The following is a 21,346-nucleotide window of genomic DNA, read 5'->3' on the forward strand; positions in this document are numbered from 1 at the left end:
ATCTCTGCTTTTATATTCTATCCCCCTTGCGATATAGGCCAACATCCCATTTGCCTTCTTGATCACCTGTTGCACCTGCAGACTGGGTTTTTGCGTCTCATGCACAAGGACCCCCAGGTCCCTCTGCACAGCAGTATGTTGCAATTTCTTTCCATTTAGATAATAATCCAATTTGCTATTATTTCTTCCAAAGTGAATAACCTCGCATTTGTTAACGTTATACTCCATCTGCCAGATCCTTGCCCACTCACTCAGCCTGTCCAAATCTCTCTGCAGACCTTCTACGCCCTCCACACGATTCACTTTTCCACTTATCTTTGTGTCGTCTGCAAACTTCGTTACCCTACACTCAGTCCCCTCCTCCAGATCGTCTATATAAATGGTAAATAGTTGAGGCCCCAGTACCAATCCCTGCGGCACGCCACTAGTTACCATCTGCCAACCAGAAAAGCACCCATTTATTCCGACTCTCTGCTTCCTGTCGGATAGCCAATCCCCAATCCATGCTAACACCCTACCCCCAACTCCGTGTGACCCAATCTTCTTCAGCAACCTTTTGTGAGGCACCTTATCAAACGCCTTTTGGAAATCCAAAAACACCACATACACCGGTTCCCCTCCGTCAACCGCACTAGTCACATCTTCATAAAAATCCAACAAGTTCGTCAAGCACGACTTTCCCCTCACGAATCCATGCTGCGTCTGCTTAATCGAACCATTCTTATCCAGATGGCCTGCTATTTCTTCTTTAATCTTGTTCCTGGTTATTGACTTCTGAGTAGCACAATCTCAGAAGACATTAACTGAATGGGTAAAAATAACTCTCAGATTTTTAAGATGGGAGCACATTAATGGTATGGAGAAAAGTGAGAGACTGTACCTTATTATTTAACATGGTTAGTACTGTGGCAATACACCTCTGGTGAAGCAACTTCCAAATCATTATCAAACAAGTACATTGGCGTAGTGTCCACGAAAAGCAGAATAGAATTTTTGCAACCATATTTTTATACAAGCCGGTTAAAGAGAAAACTATAAAAGTTGAGCTGGGATGCCTCCTATCTGCTATCCCTTCCACAAACGTTCACTCCTTCCTGAGTGGCAACCCCGTTCCATCTACAAGATGCTCGGCAGGAACTCACCAAGTTTCCTTTGGCAGCACCTTCCAAACCCATGATTGCGACCATCTAGGACAAGGGCACTAGATACCCAAAGAGAAAACGCTGGAAAATCTTAGCAGGTCTGGCAGCATCTGTAAGAAGAGCTGACGTGAGTCCAGATGACCCTTTGTCAAAGCACTAGATACCTGGGAGGTTCCCCTCCAAGTCATTCACCCTCCTGACTAGGAAATATATAATCGCCGTGCCTTCACTGACACTGGGTCAAAATCCTGGAACTCCCTCCCTAACAGAACTGTGGGCATACTTACACACCACATGGACTGCAGCAATTCAAGAAGGCAGCTCACCACCTTCTTAAAGAGCAACTAGGGATGGGTAATAAATGCTAGCCTAGCCAAAAATACCTACATCTCGTAAATACATTTTTAAAAAGTTGCAACAAAGTCTGAGAGGAGGACACAACAGGCCAAGTGGCATCCTTCTGTGGCACGATTCTGCGATCACTTATCAAATGACAACTGTTATCTTGTATCCTGCAGAGGAGTGTGCGAGAAATGGTAGCAGATCCTCAAATATGCAGCTGTATAAAAGTCTTGTGCAGAAGCTTTATGTAGTGGATGGGAAAAGAAGCAATGAACGCAAGAACATACCAAACCAGGAGGCAATCAAAAGCACAAACTGTACATCATTCCTTTATTTATCAAAGTAGAACAGTTTATATCAAAAAAATTTAATTTTGCAGTTGTCCCTTTAATTGTTGGGCCATCAGCATTTCTGAACATTGATGCAAGAAATATTCGGTAGAATTATTCTTATTTTTTTAAGTTATCATTGTCTGTGAAGTGTTCAAAAGAGAGTTTATTAGAAGTATAAGAGCATCAAGAAAATATAAAGGGAAAAGTAAACTTTGCTGTACAGTGTTAGATATACAGAAGATAGCTTGCACAGTGCCATATATCCTTATGTAAGAAGCTGGTCTGGTCTTCAGAACTATATTTGAAGTCTGTTCCTCCTCCCTTTTGTTTTCTGTTTATCTGTTTGGCTGGGAAGGTGATTGGGTGTGACTGAACCATTCTGGCTCTGAGCAAATCTTGTGACTGTTGACACGCCATCCACAAACTTGGTCTTGAATAAGACGTTAGCATTAGTGAACATGCCATCTTTCAGTGACACCACAATAAACTGCAGGATTAAAAAAAGAGTCACATTGATGGGGATATAGCTTTTCTTAACGAGAGAAATTCCTACCTCCTCTTTCCTGCTGTATAGATGCAACACAAATAAAATAATACCTCCATACCTGGCTATAGAATGAGAATGGAGTTTGCCTTGTCTTTCAATGATAATTTACTCTTTCCCATTCATTGACAAGACCACAACTGGCAAGGTGAAAGGTTGAAGTTCATAGAAAGAAACATAGGATTTCAGAAGCCACTGAGAAATGACCAGTATAGAAAAGTAACTCTGGAAAATTGTTAAGGTTTATGAAGAGGACAAAGGTTCAAATGAGGAGAATGATCAGACAAATTGACACTGGAGCAAAGCAGTCCAAATTTCTCCAGTCTTTCCTCACATTGCAAAGTTTTGACAGGGACCATTAACCTGCTCACTCTCCTCCAGCACTGCCACCATTGCTCAAATATCTCCCTTGCGTCTTAGAAACCAGAAACAGACCCTCTACCCAAGTAGCAGTCTGAGCAGAAAATTAGAGTTTTATCATGACTTTTTCTGCCTTGTATGTTTACTGCTTTGGCTATGCAGTTCGACGCATGGCTGGATTTATCGATTGTTGTGCTATATTAATTGGACACAGATAAGGTATCTAGCTCTCTTTCAGCTTAATCCTTAGCACTTTGATTCCATTCACAGTTGCTCCTTTTTCTAAAGCAGAGGTTTGTTGAGAAGTTCCCTCTGCCAGCTTAACGAAACAGGCACTGGCCACATGTGAACCATGACTGAGTATTAGCAGGGTATTCATTGTTGACACACCATACTCAAGTCTGAAACTTTCTCAGACCACATTCCAATGCGCACTGCCACCAGTTTGCTAGACAATCAGTAATAAGAACCTCGGGCAGTAGGGAATACTCAAACCAAATGGAACACAATCATGTACTTACAGCGAGACTGCTTAATGCAACAGTCATAAGAATCAAACCTAGGGCCTTCGCCTTCAGCGACTGAATGTAGAGTTTAGATGTTCCTCAATTGCCAAGATGGTTAAAGTAACTAACAGAGACATATAGGAAGGTTCCATGTTTCATCCAGAGCCTGTGTTCATTTAGTTGTTCTTAGCACATGTTGATAGGACCACTAAAACTGGCCTTAGCACTAGATCAAGAAGGGACAATCGGCCCATTATTGATCAGTGTTCCACAATCGCTGTTTGATGCAATATTGGAGGAAAGCAATATACCCATTGTTAAACAGACCCCCAAAGCTCAAAATATCACAGGGGTAGTGGTGTCCTCAGCCTCATACAAAAGCTATACCTCAGTGAGAAATGAAAATAGGAAAGAAGGAATGCGAAATAGGGTAAGGGAGGCAACTACAGGTGGAAGGAGGAGGAGAAAAAAAGTGAGGGAAGAAAGGAAGGGGGTAGAAATTGTAAGATTCAAATATATTGTTGAAAATTAAATGAGGCAGTCAAACTTTTATCTGCACCTCTCATTTTTCTTTTACATTCATAACATACCTGAGAGTGCCGGAAATGTGTTCGCAGCATCTGCCCAATGTTCTGGGTATGAGAGAGGTCAAGGGCCGCATCCACTTCATCCAGAATATAAATTGGAGCAGGTTTGAACAGCAACATGGCCAGAATCAGAGATAGAGCCACCAATGACCTACAGAATATAAACATAAAACATTCAGTTAACGTAACAGAATCTAAATGAAAAGAATCAGACATCTATAGATTTGAACATAAAGTGTTAACTCAATGAACTTCTTCTCACTATCAAATCAGAAGAGAGACTAGAACCAGGGGGCACAAGTTAAGGATAAGAGGTCTCCGCTTTAAGGCGAAGATTATCTTTTTCCTCGGATGTTGCTAGGCTGTGGGTTTCTCTTGCCCAGAAGGCAGTGGAGGCTGCATCATTGAATTTATTCAAAATTGAGCTAGATAGATTTTAAATATCAACAAGGGAGTTGAGGGTTATGGGGACAGACAGGAAAGTGGAATTGAGACTACAAACAGAGCAGCTATGATCTTACTAAATGGTGGAGCAGGCTGGAAGGGCCAAATGTTCCTATTCTCACATGCAGAGCTTTGGTTCAAGATTGCCTCCCTGACATCCTTAGCATTGCTAATTTGCAGGAATAGAATCATAGAAACCCTACAGTGCAGAAGGAGGCCATTCGGCCCATCGAGTCTGCACCGACCATAACCCCACCCAGTCCCTGCACGCTAATCCCTTTTTTTTTTACCCGCTAATCCCTCTAACCTACGCATCCCAGGACTCTAAGGGGCAATTTTTAACCTGGCCAATCAACCTAACCCGCACATCTTTGGACTGTGGGAGGAAACCGGAGCACCCGGAGGAAACCCACGCAGACACGAGGAGAATGTGCAAACTCCACACAGACAGTCTCCCGAGCCGGGAATCGAACCCGGGACCCTAGAGCTGTGAAGCAGCAGTGCTAACCACTGTGCTACCGTGCCGCCCTTTTAATAATTTTAACTTGACATGGCAGGACATGCTTGGATTACCATATCAGAGTAAAATTATAGGCAAAGTAGTTGCAATTAAAATAGTGCAAGGTCTTTTAATCACATTATGACCTAACATGAGCGCACCCAATATTCTTCACAAATCAGTCCAAAAAATATCAATTTTTGAAGTATGGATATGACCAAGTAATGGACAATTTAAAAAAAAAATTAATTTAACAGAAGCAAATACAGGTATGAAGGGGCTGAAGGCAAGCATAATCAAAATCTGGTCCCCTCAAATAGTGGGTGATATAGTGGCCTTGGAAAAGGTTCAGAGGAGAGCTGCAAGAATAATTTCTAGCCAACAAAACTCAAACAGCCATACTCCAGAGTAGCACAGACTTAGAGGCTCACAGGTGAATGTTTATAAAATAATGACAGCAATGGCTTACATTGCCTATTGATATATTGAGGAGGATCCTAAGGAAGGAAGTTGGAATTAAATAGACAATTTAATATACAAATGTATATTAATATACAAGTGTATAAAACCTGACATTCAAACGCCTCCTTTTAAGACTTGGAAACTAAACAGTCTATCCTAGGTTAGCACGGTGGCACAGTGGTTAGCACTGCTGCCTCAACAGCACCAGGGACCCAGGTTCAATTCCGGCCATAAGTCACTGTCTGAGTGGAGTTTGCACTTTCTTCCCGTGTCTACGTGGGTTTCCTCCGGGTGCTCTGGTTTCCTCCATCACTCCAAAGGTGTGCAGGTTAGGTAGACTGGCCATGTTAAATTGACCCTCAGGGTTAGGAGGGGAGGAGGGCCTGGGTAAGATGCTCTGTTAGAGACTCTGTGCAGACTCGATAGGCCGAATGGCCTTCTTCTGTACTGCAGAGATTCTATGCTAGACTGTGTTTAATTTAGGGTGAAATGGAGAAATTGCCTGGTGGGGGTCATGTGACGTGCTCTGATTCCTGCCTGATGACAAGCATAATCTTATAAACTTCATATCTGCATTACTTTCCACTGGATGGCGTCAATCTCTCAATCTTCAGCTCTCCGTTTATAACCAGAGTAGTTTTCAAGTGCATATCAACTGCCAACTTCATTACCTTACCTTTTCTGTATTTTTCTTTTAAACTGTCTGACCCAATTTGTTAGCAAAATTCAAACAAGTATTACTGGAACTGCTAACACATGCTGCCTAATGCCTTTGTACCATCTTTCAGACGAGTTGTTAAACCAGAAGCCCCACCTGATCTCCCCTACACCCCCACCCTCTCAAGCAGCTGTAAAAGACCCCATGGCCTAGTTTCAACAAAGAGCACACAAGTTAGCTCAGGTGTCCCGGCCAATATTTATTTCTCAGCCAACACTCCAAGCAGATTGTCTGCTCATTATCTCAGAGGGGAATGGGACTGACTGGATTTCTCCAGAGAACTGGCAGGGACTCAGTGGGCCGAATGGTCTCCTTCTATACCATAATGACTCGATGACATGGATGTAGGAGCAGAATCAAGGCAACTACTGGCTAGTTTATGCATTACTTTGGGTTTTTTTTTTACAAAGCGAATTTTCTTTTGAGGGGAATATAAAGAAATGGAAGCAAAAGCAAAATACGGTAGATTCTGGAAACAGAAAATGCTGGAAATACTCAACAGGTTAGGCAGCATCTGTGATGAGAGAAATAGATGAAAGGAGGAGATCAATCTGAAGCTTTAGCTTTGTTTTCTCTCCCTGGATGCTGCCTAATTTGCTGAACATATTAAATAACAGAGAGAATGCTAGGAATGCAGAATGTGTTTTGCAACAAGCAATGATCCAAGCACAGCTTACACACTCCAATTAACCCTTTACCAGTGTTCTTGAACTCTTTTGGACATGTGGAATTTCAGCCTGAACAGTGTTTGCAAATTCCACCATTAGAAGGAATTCATGAGCAAGGGACCCCAGAATGAAGCAAGCTCCCAATCTCCACTCACCCTGACTGAAAAAAGCTCCATGTTTCTTGGGACTAACTAATACTACTCAGTCACATCCTGAAAATCTCCACGCTAACTGACCAGTGGTTAAGGCAAGAGTCAACTGGAAACTGAATAACAAAGCTGCAAGAGCTGTACAATGAACATAAACAGCAGCTGTTGTCACCAAGTTGGAAAAGTAGTACTAAATAGGCTTGCACCAACCTCCGAAGGATGATTTCTTATATTTTTTTTAAAAACAAATCAGTATTGGTAGGACAATGTTTTCTATTGGCAAAGGCCATAGTTTTAAAAAATTCTGATCAAGAACGTGCTACGTGCAAACATTTACCTTGTTTCCCTCCAAAACAAGAACTGCACTTAAAGCAATTAACTGCTGCAAATTTGACTGTTTCTAATTGCTGCCTCAACTGTTGATTATTTCCAGCACTTTTGTTTTTATTTCAGATTTCTAAAATTTGCAGTATTTTGCTTTTGAAATTGCTGTAAATCACTTGGAGACCTTTTGAAAGACACCATATAAATGACAGCGCTTTTCTAATGGTGGAATTTGCAAACACTGTTCAGGCTGAAATTCCACATGTCCAAAAGAGTTCAAGAACATTGGTAAAGGGTTAATTGGAGTGTGTAAGCTGTGCACAATTATGTCATCTCATCAATTCTAGGACATAGATCTGCTCATCTAGCTGCAGATATGCAGTACATGTGACTCCACCCAAAATTGGGTCCAAGTTGTTGCTCATAGCCCACTCTCTCACTAGGTAGGTGTCAAATTTTTATAAAGCATTCTTGTGAAAATGACAGCAATTAATGATGGCACATTACTGAGGGGTAAACTGAAGGGTATAGATGAAAGCAAGTAGTGGTAAGGCACTGCAGCTGAAAATTGAGAAGGAAGAAATATTTACATCAAAGGGTAATTAAAACCAAAAATTTAATTAAAAAAAAACAGACCTTTGACCACCACTAAGCTCAGTAAGATTCTCCTTCCAGGCATCTCCAAGGGCTACTTTGAATTCAAGTCCATCTAGAATTGTCTTGCCCTCGGGGTGTACCAACATGGCATTAGCTCCAGGAAGCAGTGTGGAGAAAATGGAGCCAAAATCTTTGTTTACCTAGATTAAATGAGATAAGCTCATAAAACAGGAACTACATCAGCCAATATACCAGGGTCAAGATACATTAGTTAAAATCAACTTGTTCCATTAGCTACACATCAAATTGTGCATTTTTAGACACAAAGCTATAAGCACATTTATTTAGTCACTCTGCTTCTTTAGAGAAACTTTACATCAGAAGTCAGTGACAGTATCATGGTCCAAGGCCAGTTAGCTGACCTTTGACATGTTTAGAGATGTGAAAAATGTACCACAACCCCCCACTGGTAGAGGCAACCTGGCCCCCTGGCATTGTCTGAGAGGCAAACTGGCAATGCCCTCAGGAGGCCAGTGCAGGACCGCTGCACATGCACCAATCTCGGTGCAAACAAGTCAGCACAGGCGCAGTGGCCTACTCAGCACTATGCTGCCAGCCTCTCTAGCAAGAAAAGGCACTGCCCACTGATTTTCAGAGGGAATCTCGCTAGGGTTCTCTGATGCACAGAATGTCAGACATTCAATCTGAAAATCCCGCTAAAAAAAACCAGGAGTTACTCCCATTTTCATGCGAATTGGGGACTTAAAATTGTTTCTGGGAGAATCCCAGCCCACAACTCTGTCTATTCCAAACTGATAAAGGAGGGTCAATTGTCTCATCCCAGGCTTTTAGCATGATGGTCCCCATTCATTTCCTTACTTATGCATTGGAAGCAGTCCAGAGAAAGTTCATTAGACTGAACCTTGGGGCGAAGGTTGGTCAGATTGGACCCATAAATATTGTGATTTAGAAGAACGAGAGATGATCTTATTGAAACAGAAAATATTCTGAGAGGGGTTGACAGGGTAGATGGTGGGATGATGTTTTCTATTATGGGAGAATCTCGATCTCCCCATTTAAGATGGAAATGAGGGGAAATTTCTTCTCACAGAGGATTCAGATGGCACGGTGGCATAGGGTTTGATTCCCAGCTTGGGTCACTGTCTGTGTGGAGTTTGCACATTCTCGCCATGCCTGTGTGGGTTTCCTCCGGGTGTTCCGGTTTCCTCCCACAGTCCGAAAGACGTGCTGGTAAGGTGCATTCGCCATGCTAAATTCTCCCTCAGTGTACCCGAACAGGCGCCAGGAGTGTGGCGACTAGGGGATTTTCACAGTGACTTCATTGCAGTGTTAATGTAAGCCTATTTGTGACACTAATAAAAAAAACTTTTAAAAACAGTTTTACAGTACAGAAAGAGGCCCTTCGGCCCAATCAAGCACCTATCTATTCTAATCCCATTTTCTAGCACTTGGTCTATAGTCTGGTATGCTATGGCATTTCAAATGCTTACCTGAATGCTTCTTAAATGTTGAGGGTTCCCGCTTCTACCAACCTTTCAGGTAGCGGGTTCCAGATTCCCACCACCCTCTGGGTGAAAACATTTTTCCTTAAATCCCCTCTAAACCTATGCCCCCTGATTATTGAACCTTCAATGGGGAAAGCTTTTTCCTATCGACGCCCCTCAACATATAAATTAGTGTTTACCTGTTTCCATGCAACATTCAATGCTTCATTTTTCTTTTTATCCAGTTCTTCAATAGTTGAAAGAATTTTTGACTTGTCATTTTGAACTATTCTTTTTTTCTTCATCAAATCATTGTACTGTGAACAAGCATAAAGGAAGTCTACTCAAATTTCATGAATGTTTCTCATATTAATGTAAAAAAAAAAGGTATAACTGTACAAGTGGATGTCCAAGACTGGCACCTATAGATTTAATCAAAGCTATTTTATAATTAATATCCACCATGATGCTGATGTTAATTTAACTTCATAGTTGATTATTGTCCATTGTGAGGGTGAAAATGACTTGCGTGGTCATTTAAAGGTGAAGGAGTGAATGGAATCCTTAATCACTTCATAGGGAACCCACTTATAATTTTAATAGGCATGCACGCTGCAATTATGTAGGACAGATCTCTAAAGGCTTAAACCCCTGTGTTCTGTTTACAGTGGTTTCTGGCGAACCTTTCTGTCCCATGGGCTATTTGCTCATAACAAAACAAACACTCAGCTGGAATGCCAAAGCAGGAAGTGAAACAAAAACAGAACTGTTCCAAATGCCATGGGACAGATCCGATGTAAAACAACCCCCAGAACGTTCACTCCTTCAACCTAAGGATAAACATGGCTCTTAATTATGGTTATTAACATGGCTATAATTACCATTTTAGATAAGTAAAGCAGCTGCAGGGGACAGATGTTGGACTGCATGCACATCACTGCTTGTACTTAAATAACTGAAATGCCCCTTTATTAGCAGAACAAGCGAATCATACCCAATACTTATAGAATGACATATCACTTCACTGGCAGGACTTTACAAAATGTCACTGCATGTGAGGCATCCTTAAGTCACCTATAATCTCCTACAATGTATAGGCAATTGAATACCACATTGTCTGGTCTTTGTTGCAGGGATATTTGCTCAAGATTAAGTGCAATGCCAAAGAGAACCCAAATTATTTACATTTAAGATGATTTAAAGTGCTCTTGTATGAAGAGTGCAGAGGACAAATAGTTCTCACACTGCCAACTGCACAAAGAGACTTGCAGGGAACAGAGCATCGGCCCCATGAATTTGCTTTATTTCTTTTGTGCTCTTTGAGATTGAAATGTAACGTTTTACCCGCTCCTCCGCCTGGCTGAGCATGTTCATCGCTCTCACGTTAACAGTTTTGCCCAGTGTATCTTTCTTCTCCTGTAGCTTTTGGAGCCGCTGGCCTGCTTCTTTAGGATTGTTTGCTTCAAAGTCATAGACTGTGTTGGATTGGCCAAACAGGTGCTTTTCAGAGATAATCCACTCGTATTCTTTCAGCATTTTGGTCACCTGCACAAGTTTTAAATAGGACATAAGAGTTATTGCAAAGACCAACAGTACAATTCCAACTTCTAATTAATCAAATCCTACTAAAGATGGGTTTGTGAAAAAATACATTTTCCAGTTTTGGTGGGAAAGAACCAGTTCCCAAAGTGAATACTTGCAAGCACAAGTTCTTGCCTTCTGTACTCATTTGCACCATGTGTACTAATTAAGAAATTATTTTCCTTGCATTTTACAGAAAACTACCAGGACTGCCAGGGTTTGTCTCATTTTAATGAAGGTGGGGAAGGGGAATCAGGCATTAGAAGCTTTCAGAGACTATGGGAAATCTTTATAGCATGCAGTTACACAAACACGGACAAAACCAAGTCTACCTAGTATTGCTTCAGTCACTGACCATAGGCCAGTTAATAACCATTTCAAATGCTCTTCCTTCAGTATACAGTCACCAAGACCAAACAACCCTCTGATTCCCACCGTCTAACTCCAGCCTCTTCCCCATTCATCATCAGGAGACAGAATTTGATGTATTTTTGGATGTTGAGCGAAGCTTCATTCTCCACAGCTGATCGGTTTTATCCCTACAGCACGATCAGTGTCGACCATCTCTTCTCTGAAACTCTAACCCATGCTTATCCATTCACAACCAGACATTTATAATGCTCTCTCAGCCAACCTCCCTTTCCACAAACAAGCCACACCTGGGTTTGCAACCTTACCGCTGCTGTCCTCATCAAATTCCATCAGCTCGCAGTGCTCCCACAAATTGACTGAAGCCGTCCTCACATCAAAAACCCTCTGTGGCCTTGTTCTCCAATTCTATTGCCAGCTCTATCAACACATCCTCTGTCCTGATTACTGCTCAACATTCCACACTCCCACCCACCTTCTGACTGTGCTTCATGTCTCCCAGCAGTCTTCCTTGCTCAGCACACTCTTACTAGCCAACATCCCAAGTCACCTCTTTTGTGCGTAAGGAGTGCTATACAAATGTAGCTTCTTGTTAGATAGTCCTCCATTACTGTTTTGAAGAGGCAAGCACAGGTGCGGGCCAATGGCATGTTTCCGAAAGCAAAATGGTCAAAATTGAGAAGTTTGATTCCAAAACATTAATAACCCTACAATTATTAAATATCAATAGAAACTACAATTTTATTAAGTCACTATAATTATTCATTCATTTCAATTTTCATGTAGGCATGCTGGTTTTCATCTGCATTTCCACAATTTGGGTTGAATAAAATAGAAATAAACTAGCTGCAAAAGTCAGATATGGAGGTGAGAGAAGGATGTTGTTGACTGGAGCACCACCAACCAGCTTAAATTTCTACTCCTCTTTCTGATCTATATAAATAACTTTAATGTAGAAATCCATTCAACTATTTCCATTCCAGTGGAGAGAGACCGGTAGGGTACAGGATGCGGTTAAACAATTGGCCATAAATTTGGATCTGCTTTGGAATTGGGTAGTCAGGTAACAATTAAGTTTTGTGTGGCTGTAAATTAACAGTAAAGACTTGGATAGGAAACAGACAATGACAGCAAACTTGTCACCTTCAATGTGGAAAATTAAGTAAGATAGATTGTTGGAATAATAATAGTTTACAAAGCGATATTGAATAGGTGATATTCAAATCACTGTACAATTTTGGTCACCATGTTCAAAGAACAAAGAAAATTACAGCAGAGGAACAGGCCCTTTGGCCCTCCAAGCCTGCACCTACCATGCTGCCCGACTTAACTAAAACCCCCTACCCTTCCGGGGACCATATCCCTCTATTCCCATCTCATTCATGTACTTGTCAAGACGCACCTTAAAAGTCACTACCGTATCCGCTTCCACGACCTCCCCTGGCAACGAATTCCAGGCACCCACCACTCTGTGTAAAAAATCTGCCTCGTACATTTCTTTTAAATATTGCCCCTTGCACCTTAAACCTATGCCCCCTAGTAATTGACTCTTCCACCCTGGGAAAAAGCTTCTGACTATCCACTCTGTCCATGTCTCTCAATCTTGTAGACTTCTATCAGATCTCCCCTCAATCTCCATCGCTCCAGTGAGAACAAACCAAGTTTTTCCAACCTCTCCTCATAGCTAATGCCCTCCATACCAGGCAACATCCTGGTAAATCTTTTCTGTACCCTCTCCAAAGCCTCCACATCTTTCTGGTAGCGTGGCGACCAGAAGTGAACACTTCTGGGGGCTGAAGGGTGGATCAGTAAATTTGCTGATGACACCAAGATTGGTGGAGTAGTGGATGAGGTGGAGGGCTGTTGTAGGCTGCAAAGAGACATAGATAGGATGCAAAGCTGGGCTGAAAAATGGCAAATGGAGTTTAACCCTGATAAATGTGAGGTGATTCATTTTGGTAGGACTAATTTAAATGTGGATTACAGGGTCAAAGGTAGGGTTCTGAAGATTGTGGAGGAACAGGGAGATCTTGGGGTCCATATCCCCAGATCTCTAAAGGTTGCCACTCAAGTGGATAGAGCTGTGAAGAAGGCCTATAGTGTGTTAGCTTTTATTAACAGGGGGTTGGAGTTTAAGAGCTGTGGGATTATGCTGCAACTGTACAGGACCTTGGTGAGACTACATTTGGAATATTGTGTGCAGTTCTGGTCACCTCACTATAAGAAGGATGTGGAAGCGCTGGAAAGAGTGCAGAGGAGATTTACCAGGATGCTGCCTGGTTTGGAGAGTAGGTCTTATGAGGAAAGGTTGAGGGAGCTAGGGCTGTTCTCTCTGGAGCGGAGGAGGCTGAGGGGAGACTTAATAGAGGTTTATAAAATGATGAAGGGGATAGATAAAGTGGACGTTCAAAGACTATTTCCTCGGGTGAATGGAGCTATTACAAGGGGGCATAACTATAGGGTTCGTGGTGGGAGATATAGGAAGGATATCAGAGGTAGGTTCTTTACGCAGAGAGTGGTTGGGGTGTGGAATGGACTGCCTGCAGTGATAGTGGAGTCAGACACTTTAGGAACATTTAAGCGGTTATTGGATAGGCACATGGAGCACACCAGGATGATAGGGAGTGGGATAGCTTGATCTTGGTTTCAGATAAAGCTCGGCACAACATCGTGGGCTGAAGGGCCTGTTCTGTGCTATACTGTTCTATGTTCTATATTCCAAGTGCGGCCTCACTAAGGTTCTATAAAGCAGTTCTATAAATGACTTGCCAATTTTTAAACTCAATACCCTGGCTGATGAAGGCAAGCATGCCGTATGCCTTGACTACCTTCTCCACCTGCATTGCCACTTTCAGTGACCTGTGTACCTGTACACCCAGACCCCTTTACCTATCAATACTCCTAAGGGTTCTGCCATTTACTGTATATTTCCTATCTGTATTAGACTTTCCAAAATGCATTACCTCACATTGGTCCGGATTAAACTCCATCTGCCATCTCTCCGCCCAAGTCTCCAACTGATCTATATCCTGCTGTATCCTCTGATGGTCCTCATCGCTATCCGCAAATCCACCAACCTTTGTGTCGTTCGCAAACTTACTAATCAATCCAGTTACATTTTCCTCCAAATCATTTATATATATTACAAACAGCAAAGGTCCCAGCACTGATCCCTGAGGAATGCCACTTGTCACAGCCCTCCATTCAGAAACGCACCCTTTCACTGCTACCCTCTGTCTTCTTTGACCGAGCCAGTTTTGTATCCACCTTGCCAGCTCACCTCTGATCCCATGTGACTTCACCTTCTGCACCGGTTTGCCAAGAGAGACCTTGTCAAAGGCCTTACTGAAGTCTATGTAGACAACATCCACTGCCCTACCCTCAATCATCTTCGTCACTTCCTCGAAAAACTCGATCAAGTTCATGAGACACGACCTCCCCTTCACAAAACCATGTTGCCTCTCACAAATACGTCCACTTATTTCTAGTGGGAATAAATCCTGTCTCGAAGAATCCTCTCCAATAATTTCCCTACCACTGATGTAAGGCTCACCGGCCTATAATTACCTGGATTATTCTTGCTACCCTTCTTAAACAAAGGAACAATATTGGGTATTCTCCAATCCTCTGGGACCTCCCCTGTAGCCAGTATATATATACATACATATGTGTATACATACATATACACATAAAGCCTTGGGATTTTCCTTAATCCTGCTGGCCAATGCTTTTTCATGACCCCTTTTAGCCCTTCTTACTTCTTGCTTAAGTTTCTTTCTACTTTCCTTGTATTCCACCCTTCTTCGTGTGTTCCCAGCCTCCTAGCTTTGACAAATGCTCCCTTTTTCTCTTTGACTAGGCTCACAATATCTCTCGTTATCCAAGGTTCCCAAAACTTGCCATACTTATCCTTCATCCTTACAGGAATGTGCCGGTCCTGAATCCCTATCAACTTACACTTGAAAGCCTCCCACATGCCAGACGTTGATTTGCCCTCAAACATCTGCCCCCAATCTACATTCTTCAGTTCCTGCCTAATATTGTTGTAATCAGCCTTCCCCCAATTTAGCACCTTAACTTGAGGACTACACTTATCTTTATCCATCAGTACCTTAAAGCTTACTGAATTGTGGTCACTGTTCCCGAACTGCTCCCCTACTGAAACATCGACCACCTGGCTGGGCTCATTCCCCAATACCAGGTCCAGTATGGCCCCTTCCCGAGTTGGACTATCTACATACTGTTTCAGGAAGCCCTCCTGGATGCTCCTTACAAACTCTGCCCCATCCACACTCCTAGCACTAAGTGAGTCCCAGTCAATATAGGGGAAATTAAAATCTCCCACCACAACAACCCTGTTACTTTTACACCTTGCCAAAATCTGCCTACATATCTATTCCTCAATTTCCCACCAGCAGTTGGGGTGGCCTATAGTAAACCCCCAACATTGTGACTACACCTTTTCCATTCCTGAGCTCTACCCATATTGCCGCACTGTATGAGCCCTCCGAATTGTCCTCCCGGAGTACAGCTGTGATATTCTCCTTAACCAGTAGTGCAACTCCCCACCCCTTTTACATCCCCCTCTATTCCACCTGAAACATCTGTATCCTGGAATGTTAAGCTGCCAATCCTGTCCTTCCCTTAACCAAGTCTCTGTAATGGCAACAGCATCATAGTTCCTAGTACTAATCCAAGCTCCAAGTTCATCTGCCTTACACTTCTCGCATTGAAACAAATGCACTTCAGTCCACCAGACCCTCTGATTTGCAACCCCACCCTGCCTGCTGTTTCTCGGAGTCTTACTGGCCCTACTCTCTGGTTCCCCTTCAGCTAATTCACCTTTGCTTTGGTTCCCACCCGCCTGCCAAACTAGTTTAAATCCTTCCATGTGACACTAGCTAATCTCCCGGCCAGAATATTTGTGCCCTTCCAGTTTAGATGCAACCCGTCCTTCTTGTACAGGTCCCAACTGCCCCGGAAGAAACCCCAATGGTCCAGATATCTGAAACCCTCCCTCCTACACCAGCTGTTTAGCCACGTGTTGAGCTGCACTATCTGCCTATTCCTAGCCTCACTAGCACATGGCACAGGGAGTAATCCTGAGATTACAACCCTAGAAGTCCTGCTTTTTAACTTTCTACCTAACTCCCTAAACTGCTGCTGCAGCACCTCATCACTCTTCCTGCCTATGTCGTTAGTATCAGTATGTACCACGACCTCTGGCTGTTCACCCTCCCTTCAGAATGCTTTCTGTCCTTTCAGAGACATCCTGTTCCTAAGCAACAGCATTTGGAACAGTCAACTTGCCACATTCCTCAGAGTATATGGGAAGCTGTGCCCTCTATCTGTCATGATGTGGAGATGCCGACGTTGGACTGGGGTAAATACTGTAACCTGGTGTTAAAACTCTTAAAGTCCAAAAAGTTTATTTGGTAGCAAATGCCATTAGCTTTTGGAGCGCTGACAGATATCCATTCCATCTGACGAAGGAGCAGTGCTCCAAAAGCTAATGGTATTTGCTACCAAATAAACCTGTTGGACTTTAACCTGGTGTTGTTAAAACTCCCTCTATCTGTGCCAGCCTGGAAGCAGAAATCATTTCTGACCATAATTGACTAACTGAATCATGATCAGGACTTTACACAAAATCTACTCTAGGACCGCTCAAATATCCTTGAGGAAAATTTGTAATCCCAAGACAGCCCCCAGTATTGATTTCTAATTGTACAGGAGATAATCTTTCCATTATCTAAAATGTTAATCACTTATTAATTGCCCACCTATTCCCTTACACGAACCTTAGCAGCAGCATCAGCAGTGTCCCGTTTATGCTTACTAATGTTGTGCTCCAATTCTTGAATTTTCAACTGTGCTTCATTTTTCTGTTTCATTAATTCAGATATAAAACTGATTTTGATTTGAATGTCCTTATTCTGTGACTTTATGTGTTCCTTTTGTTTAGCCAGGTCATCCTGAGCCTTCTTCACAGCTTCCTACAAATAAAGGAATGAGACACACACATATGATCAAAGTCACATAACCTCTGCCTTGTGGATCAATTCCACTCTTCCATTTTAATGTGTCAGTACCTTATTATTTGCCACTTCTTCAGCCATGTTTTCAATCTGTTCTTTGTAAGATCTGATGGCTTCGTCCACAGCCTCAATCTGCTGTTTGTAGTTAGTCTGCTCATGTTTCAACTCTTCCAATTCCAAAAGCAGGGCATCCATTTCCTACAGGTAGAACACAAACTAGCATCCAGAGAAAACAAAATCAAAAGTGACAATCTGTCCTTTGCTCTCCTAGGCCTCATTTTGGAATATATACTCTTAAACTCCCCGAATAAATATCCATTGAAAAGAACAGAAGATTTGAACCAGCAGCACATCTGCTCTTAGGCCTATTGAGGTCCTTGAGTGGCCAATTAGCTGCCATTTAAAGGCCTCAATCTTCAGTCTGCAGGGAAGTCGAGCAGCTCAGCAGCTTTGACAGTGCAGGCTGCCATTGGGCAGGAAGGGGGAGTGCATCCTTTGGGTCGTCACTGTGCCAATTGGGGCACTCCTCCCAACACAAGATCATACCACCCACTGCCTTTAGGCCTCTCCACCCCAATCCCACCCTCTCTAACCTAATATGTTCTCCTGAAAATTCACCCCTTTTTCTCGTTCCCCTTCCCAGTTTCTCTCACTATCTAGAGAGAAAATGCTGGAAAATCTCAGCAGGTCTGGCAGCATCTGTAAGGAGAAAAAAAAGTTGACGTTTTGAGTCCAGCTGACTCTTTGTCATAGCTAAAAGACATAGAAAGTGGGAGATATTTATACTCATCATTCATATGACTCATCTTTCATTCCCTCACCCTGCAGTATAAATATCTCCCACTTTTTATGCCTTTTAGCTTTGATAAAGGGTCATCTGGACTCGAAACATCAGCTCTTTTCTCTCCTCAGATGCTGCCAGACCTGCTGAGATTTTGCAGCATTTTCTCTTTTGGTTTCAGATTCCAGCATCCACAGTAATTTGCTTTTACCTCTCCCCATCTACCTGCTCAGTCAGATCAATCTGCTCTCAGGGAACCTCCGATGCTACTTCACATCATGGAAAGGTGTGAATTTTAGAAATTCAACAGAACAGATCAAATCTGCAACCTATGGGAATAATTGATTTTCAAGCGATTAGCATGCATGTTGACCTCACTTTGTGTTGTAGAAATTACAGAAATCACTGAGCTGTGCAAAGTTGAATTTGTCATTCCCAACAGGATTCCATATCACACACACCAGCTGACATCCTTGCTATTCAGAGGCAAACTACTCATCTCATTGCAATGACATAGAACCGTAGAATCCCTACAGCGCAAAAGGAGCGCCATTCGACCCAATGGGTCTGCACCAACCACAATCCCACCCAGGCCCTATCCCCTTAACCACATGCATTTAGCCTAGATAGTCCCTCTGACACTAAGGGGCAGATTACCATGGCCAATCCACCTAACCCACACATCTTTGGAGTGTGGGAGGAAACCGGAGCATCCGGAGGAAATCCACGCAGACACGGGGAAAATGTGCAAAATCCACACAGACAGTGACCCAAACCAGAAATCAAACCTGGGTCTCTGGCGCTATGAGGCAGCTGTACTAACTACTGTGCCACCCTCCCGCCCAGTTATGCACCTGTTGTTTCCCTTTAGTTTTCTTGGTGGACAAGTCAGCCTTCTTTTTGGCACCATCAAGCCTTTTCTGAGCATCCTTCAATTCCTTCTCCCTCTCAAATTCAGCATTTTTCATCTTGTTTTCCAAAGTCTTGTATTTTTCTTCTGCCTTCTTTTGGACTTCTTTCGTTTTGTTAAGCGTCTCTTCACACTCAACTAGAATTAAAGGAGACAGCATAACAGTGTCACATTGAGCTCATACCTTCCTATATCTTTTGGTCTGAAATGTGCTCCATCATTTTTCATCAACTAGTCAAAGAACAATTTACTTATAGCAAATAAAAAGTTAGCTGTCATAAGACTTTCATGGGAACTAAACTATGAACAGAAGGTTTTGCAAAGCTAAAAAGGCATTTCCAAATACCCATCAGGAAATAATGCATTAAATACAATGGAGACTTGAGATTTAATAATACAGACACTCTTAATAAACTCTCAAAGGCCAGAACAACAAATACCAGCATTCGAGTGAGAAGCACTATAAAGTGAGCAAATAAAAAATTAACTAGCCTCCATGCTGGATTCTGACTGAAATTACGAGCTCCAATGAGACTGTTGCAAGCTCCTCAGGGAATTTAACTCCCTGAATATAGTGCTGTTGGAAGGCATCAGATTCAGTAGAGCACTCTCTTTCAGAGCACACCATCATTGAATGAAATCCTATTTCTAACCCAATATACCCAACTTTTCCAAAACTGTTAAATAATTTTCTATCAATAGTGCACTTTTGCAGATTGCTTCCTACTTTTAACTCCAATTGTAGAAATGGAGCTCATTGCACAATGTCAGTTATCAGTATTCTTGCTCTATGTATATTGTTGTCACTCAATACTTTATTCTTGATGCTTCTTGCATCATTCATTTATTTTTTGTTTCATTGCGTTTTAAAAGTTTAGTTAATTTCTGTATGCAGGTCATTTATGCAGACTAAAAACAAGTGACCATGGACAACGTCACTTAATACCTTCATTAAACCCAACTTCTTATGCAGTTTCATGCACTACATTCGATTTTTTTTAGTTTAATCAGAAGATTTACGACAAAGAACTTAATTAATAACTAGTTTACACTATATAGGATTCCATTACCTATATAACCTGAAACCTAATTGACCTACCTTCTCAAGGAAATAAAGGCCAAGTCAAGATCTTTCCCATCTAAAGCCTGCTAGATACTCAAGTTGAGGTTTTTTAGGTATTTTTCTAGCCTACTCTTTAGAATAAAGCCCACTGCTTTGCATGTTTAATGACTGTACCAACTGCTGCTGCTTGTTGCCTTTAGTAGAGCAGGGAGTGTTAACAGAAACTGAGCCAAGTGCCAGCCACCAGGCTTCAATGACTGCTCCCAGAAATGATGCTGACTGGCCATCTTAAACGCAAGTGTTTCGGTGACAAATATTCCAAGGCCATATAAAACCTCATGCTGGGGTATAGCTTTGACTATATCCTGCACTCATGAAAAGTTTCAGTACCATTTCTGCCACCCCTTCCCCTTTTAATTATTGTAGCAAGTACCAATAGTTTTTTGAAGGGTCTCAAATTCCTCTTGTTGCTTGTGGTAGGAGCTCTGTTGAAGCTTTACCAGCAGTAGCTCTTCTTCCTGAGATTTCAGTTCACACTGCAGTTTCAACTCCCAATATCTGAAAAGGTTTGTGAAAAAACAATATTTTTGTAGCACCACGAGGAAAGCATAGGAATAGAGAAGGAACTTTCCATTCTATTTACTCAAGTCAGTTCAAATAAACAGCTGTCTGCAGTGAACATTAAGTGTACAGTGAGTCTATATTTCTTCCTTGCTCATTGGTTAGTTCTGTATTTTTCTGCCTTTTCATTATGCTACTAAGCCTTAATCTACAAAGCTTCACCCATCACATACTTGGACTCTTAAATCTAGCCAGCACAAACAACTTTTGCACAGGAGTTCAAAGATATGCATATACAAAGGCAGCACTCTTTCCAGTAGCCAAATCACAGCCCCAAACTTCCCACTCCCGCCTGGCTCTTCATCAACAAGAATCAGCATGATTAATACCCGAGATACAGATTGAGAACATGAGAAAAGAATTAGAATCTAATAAGTCAGCATGGCTCAGGGGAATTGAAAAAGAGGCAAGATATTATTTATTCAGTAAGAGAGGAAGGAAGCGTCCCATTTTATGAAGTAACAGCAGCCACTTGGCCTCACAGAGAGACCTGGTTGCCAACATTTTCTGCAATAAACAGAGGGATAGAAAAGAAAACTCACCACTTCAAACATTTTGTACTCTCTCTAAACAAAGGTACAAGTTTGGGCTAAGGCAGGCATGGTTTGGTGGTAAAGGGAAAATGCAAGAAAAGGGGAAAGTGAGAGACAGTTATGTGGATGGTCTCAATCATCATAACAAAGATGTCCATGGGCCCTTGGCAGACATTGAAGGAGAGGGTGGCATGGGCAGTAGAGAACAAGAGCAGCTTAAGAAGTGGGTTAGTGGTCCTAAAATAAACCAGGGGTTAGCTTCGTCTTAATG

General features: G+C 42.2%; 1 protein-coding gene across 1 annotated transcript in view; it reads right to left on the reverse strand.

The window, feature by feature from the left end:
* Positions 1 to 1,781: 1,781 nt before the first annotated feature.
* smc2 (structural maintenance of chromosomes 2) overlaps positions 1,782 to 21,346 on the reverse strand; it is a 43,916-nt gene continuing 24,351 nt past the window's right edge. The window contains exons 16-24 of the mRNA XM_078215322.1: positions 20,355 to 20,479; positions 18,803 to 18,996; positions 17,222 to 17,365; positions 16,931 to 17,125; positions 10,524 to 10,724; positions 9,380 to 9,496; positions 7,714 to 7,874; positions 3,817 to 3,964; positions 1,782 to 2,303 (exon numbers count right to left, since the gene is read on the reverse strand). Of these exons, the coding sequence (XP_078071448.1) occupies positions 2,112 to 2,303; positions 3,817 to 3,964; positions 7,714 to 7,874; positions 9,380 to 9,496; positions 10,524 to 10,724; positions 16,931 to 17,125; positions 17,222 to 17,365; positions 18,803 to 18,996; positions 20,355 to 20,479 (1,477 nt within the window). The 3' untranslated portion in view covers positions 1,782 to 2,111. The remainder of the gene's footprint in view (positions 2,304 to 3,816; positions 3,965 to 7,713; positions 7,875 to 9,379; positions 9,497 to 10,523; positions 10,725 to 16,930; positions 17,126 to 17,221; positions 17,366 to 18,802; positions 18,997 to 20,354; positions 20,480 to 21,346) is intronic.

This window comes from Mustelus asterias, chromosome 6, assembly GCF_964213995.1.
Source record: "Mustelus asterias chromosome 6, sMusAst1.hap1.1, whole genome shotgun sequence".
NCBI classification, from domain to species: Eukaryota; Metazoa; Chordata; class Chondrichthyes; order Carcharhiniformes; family Triakidae; genus Mustelus; species Mustelus asterias.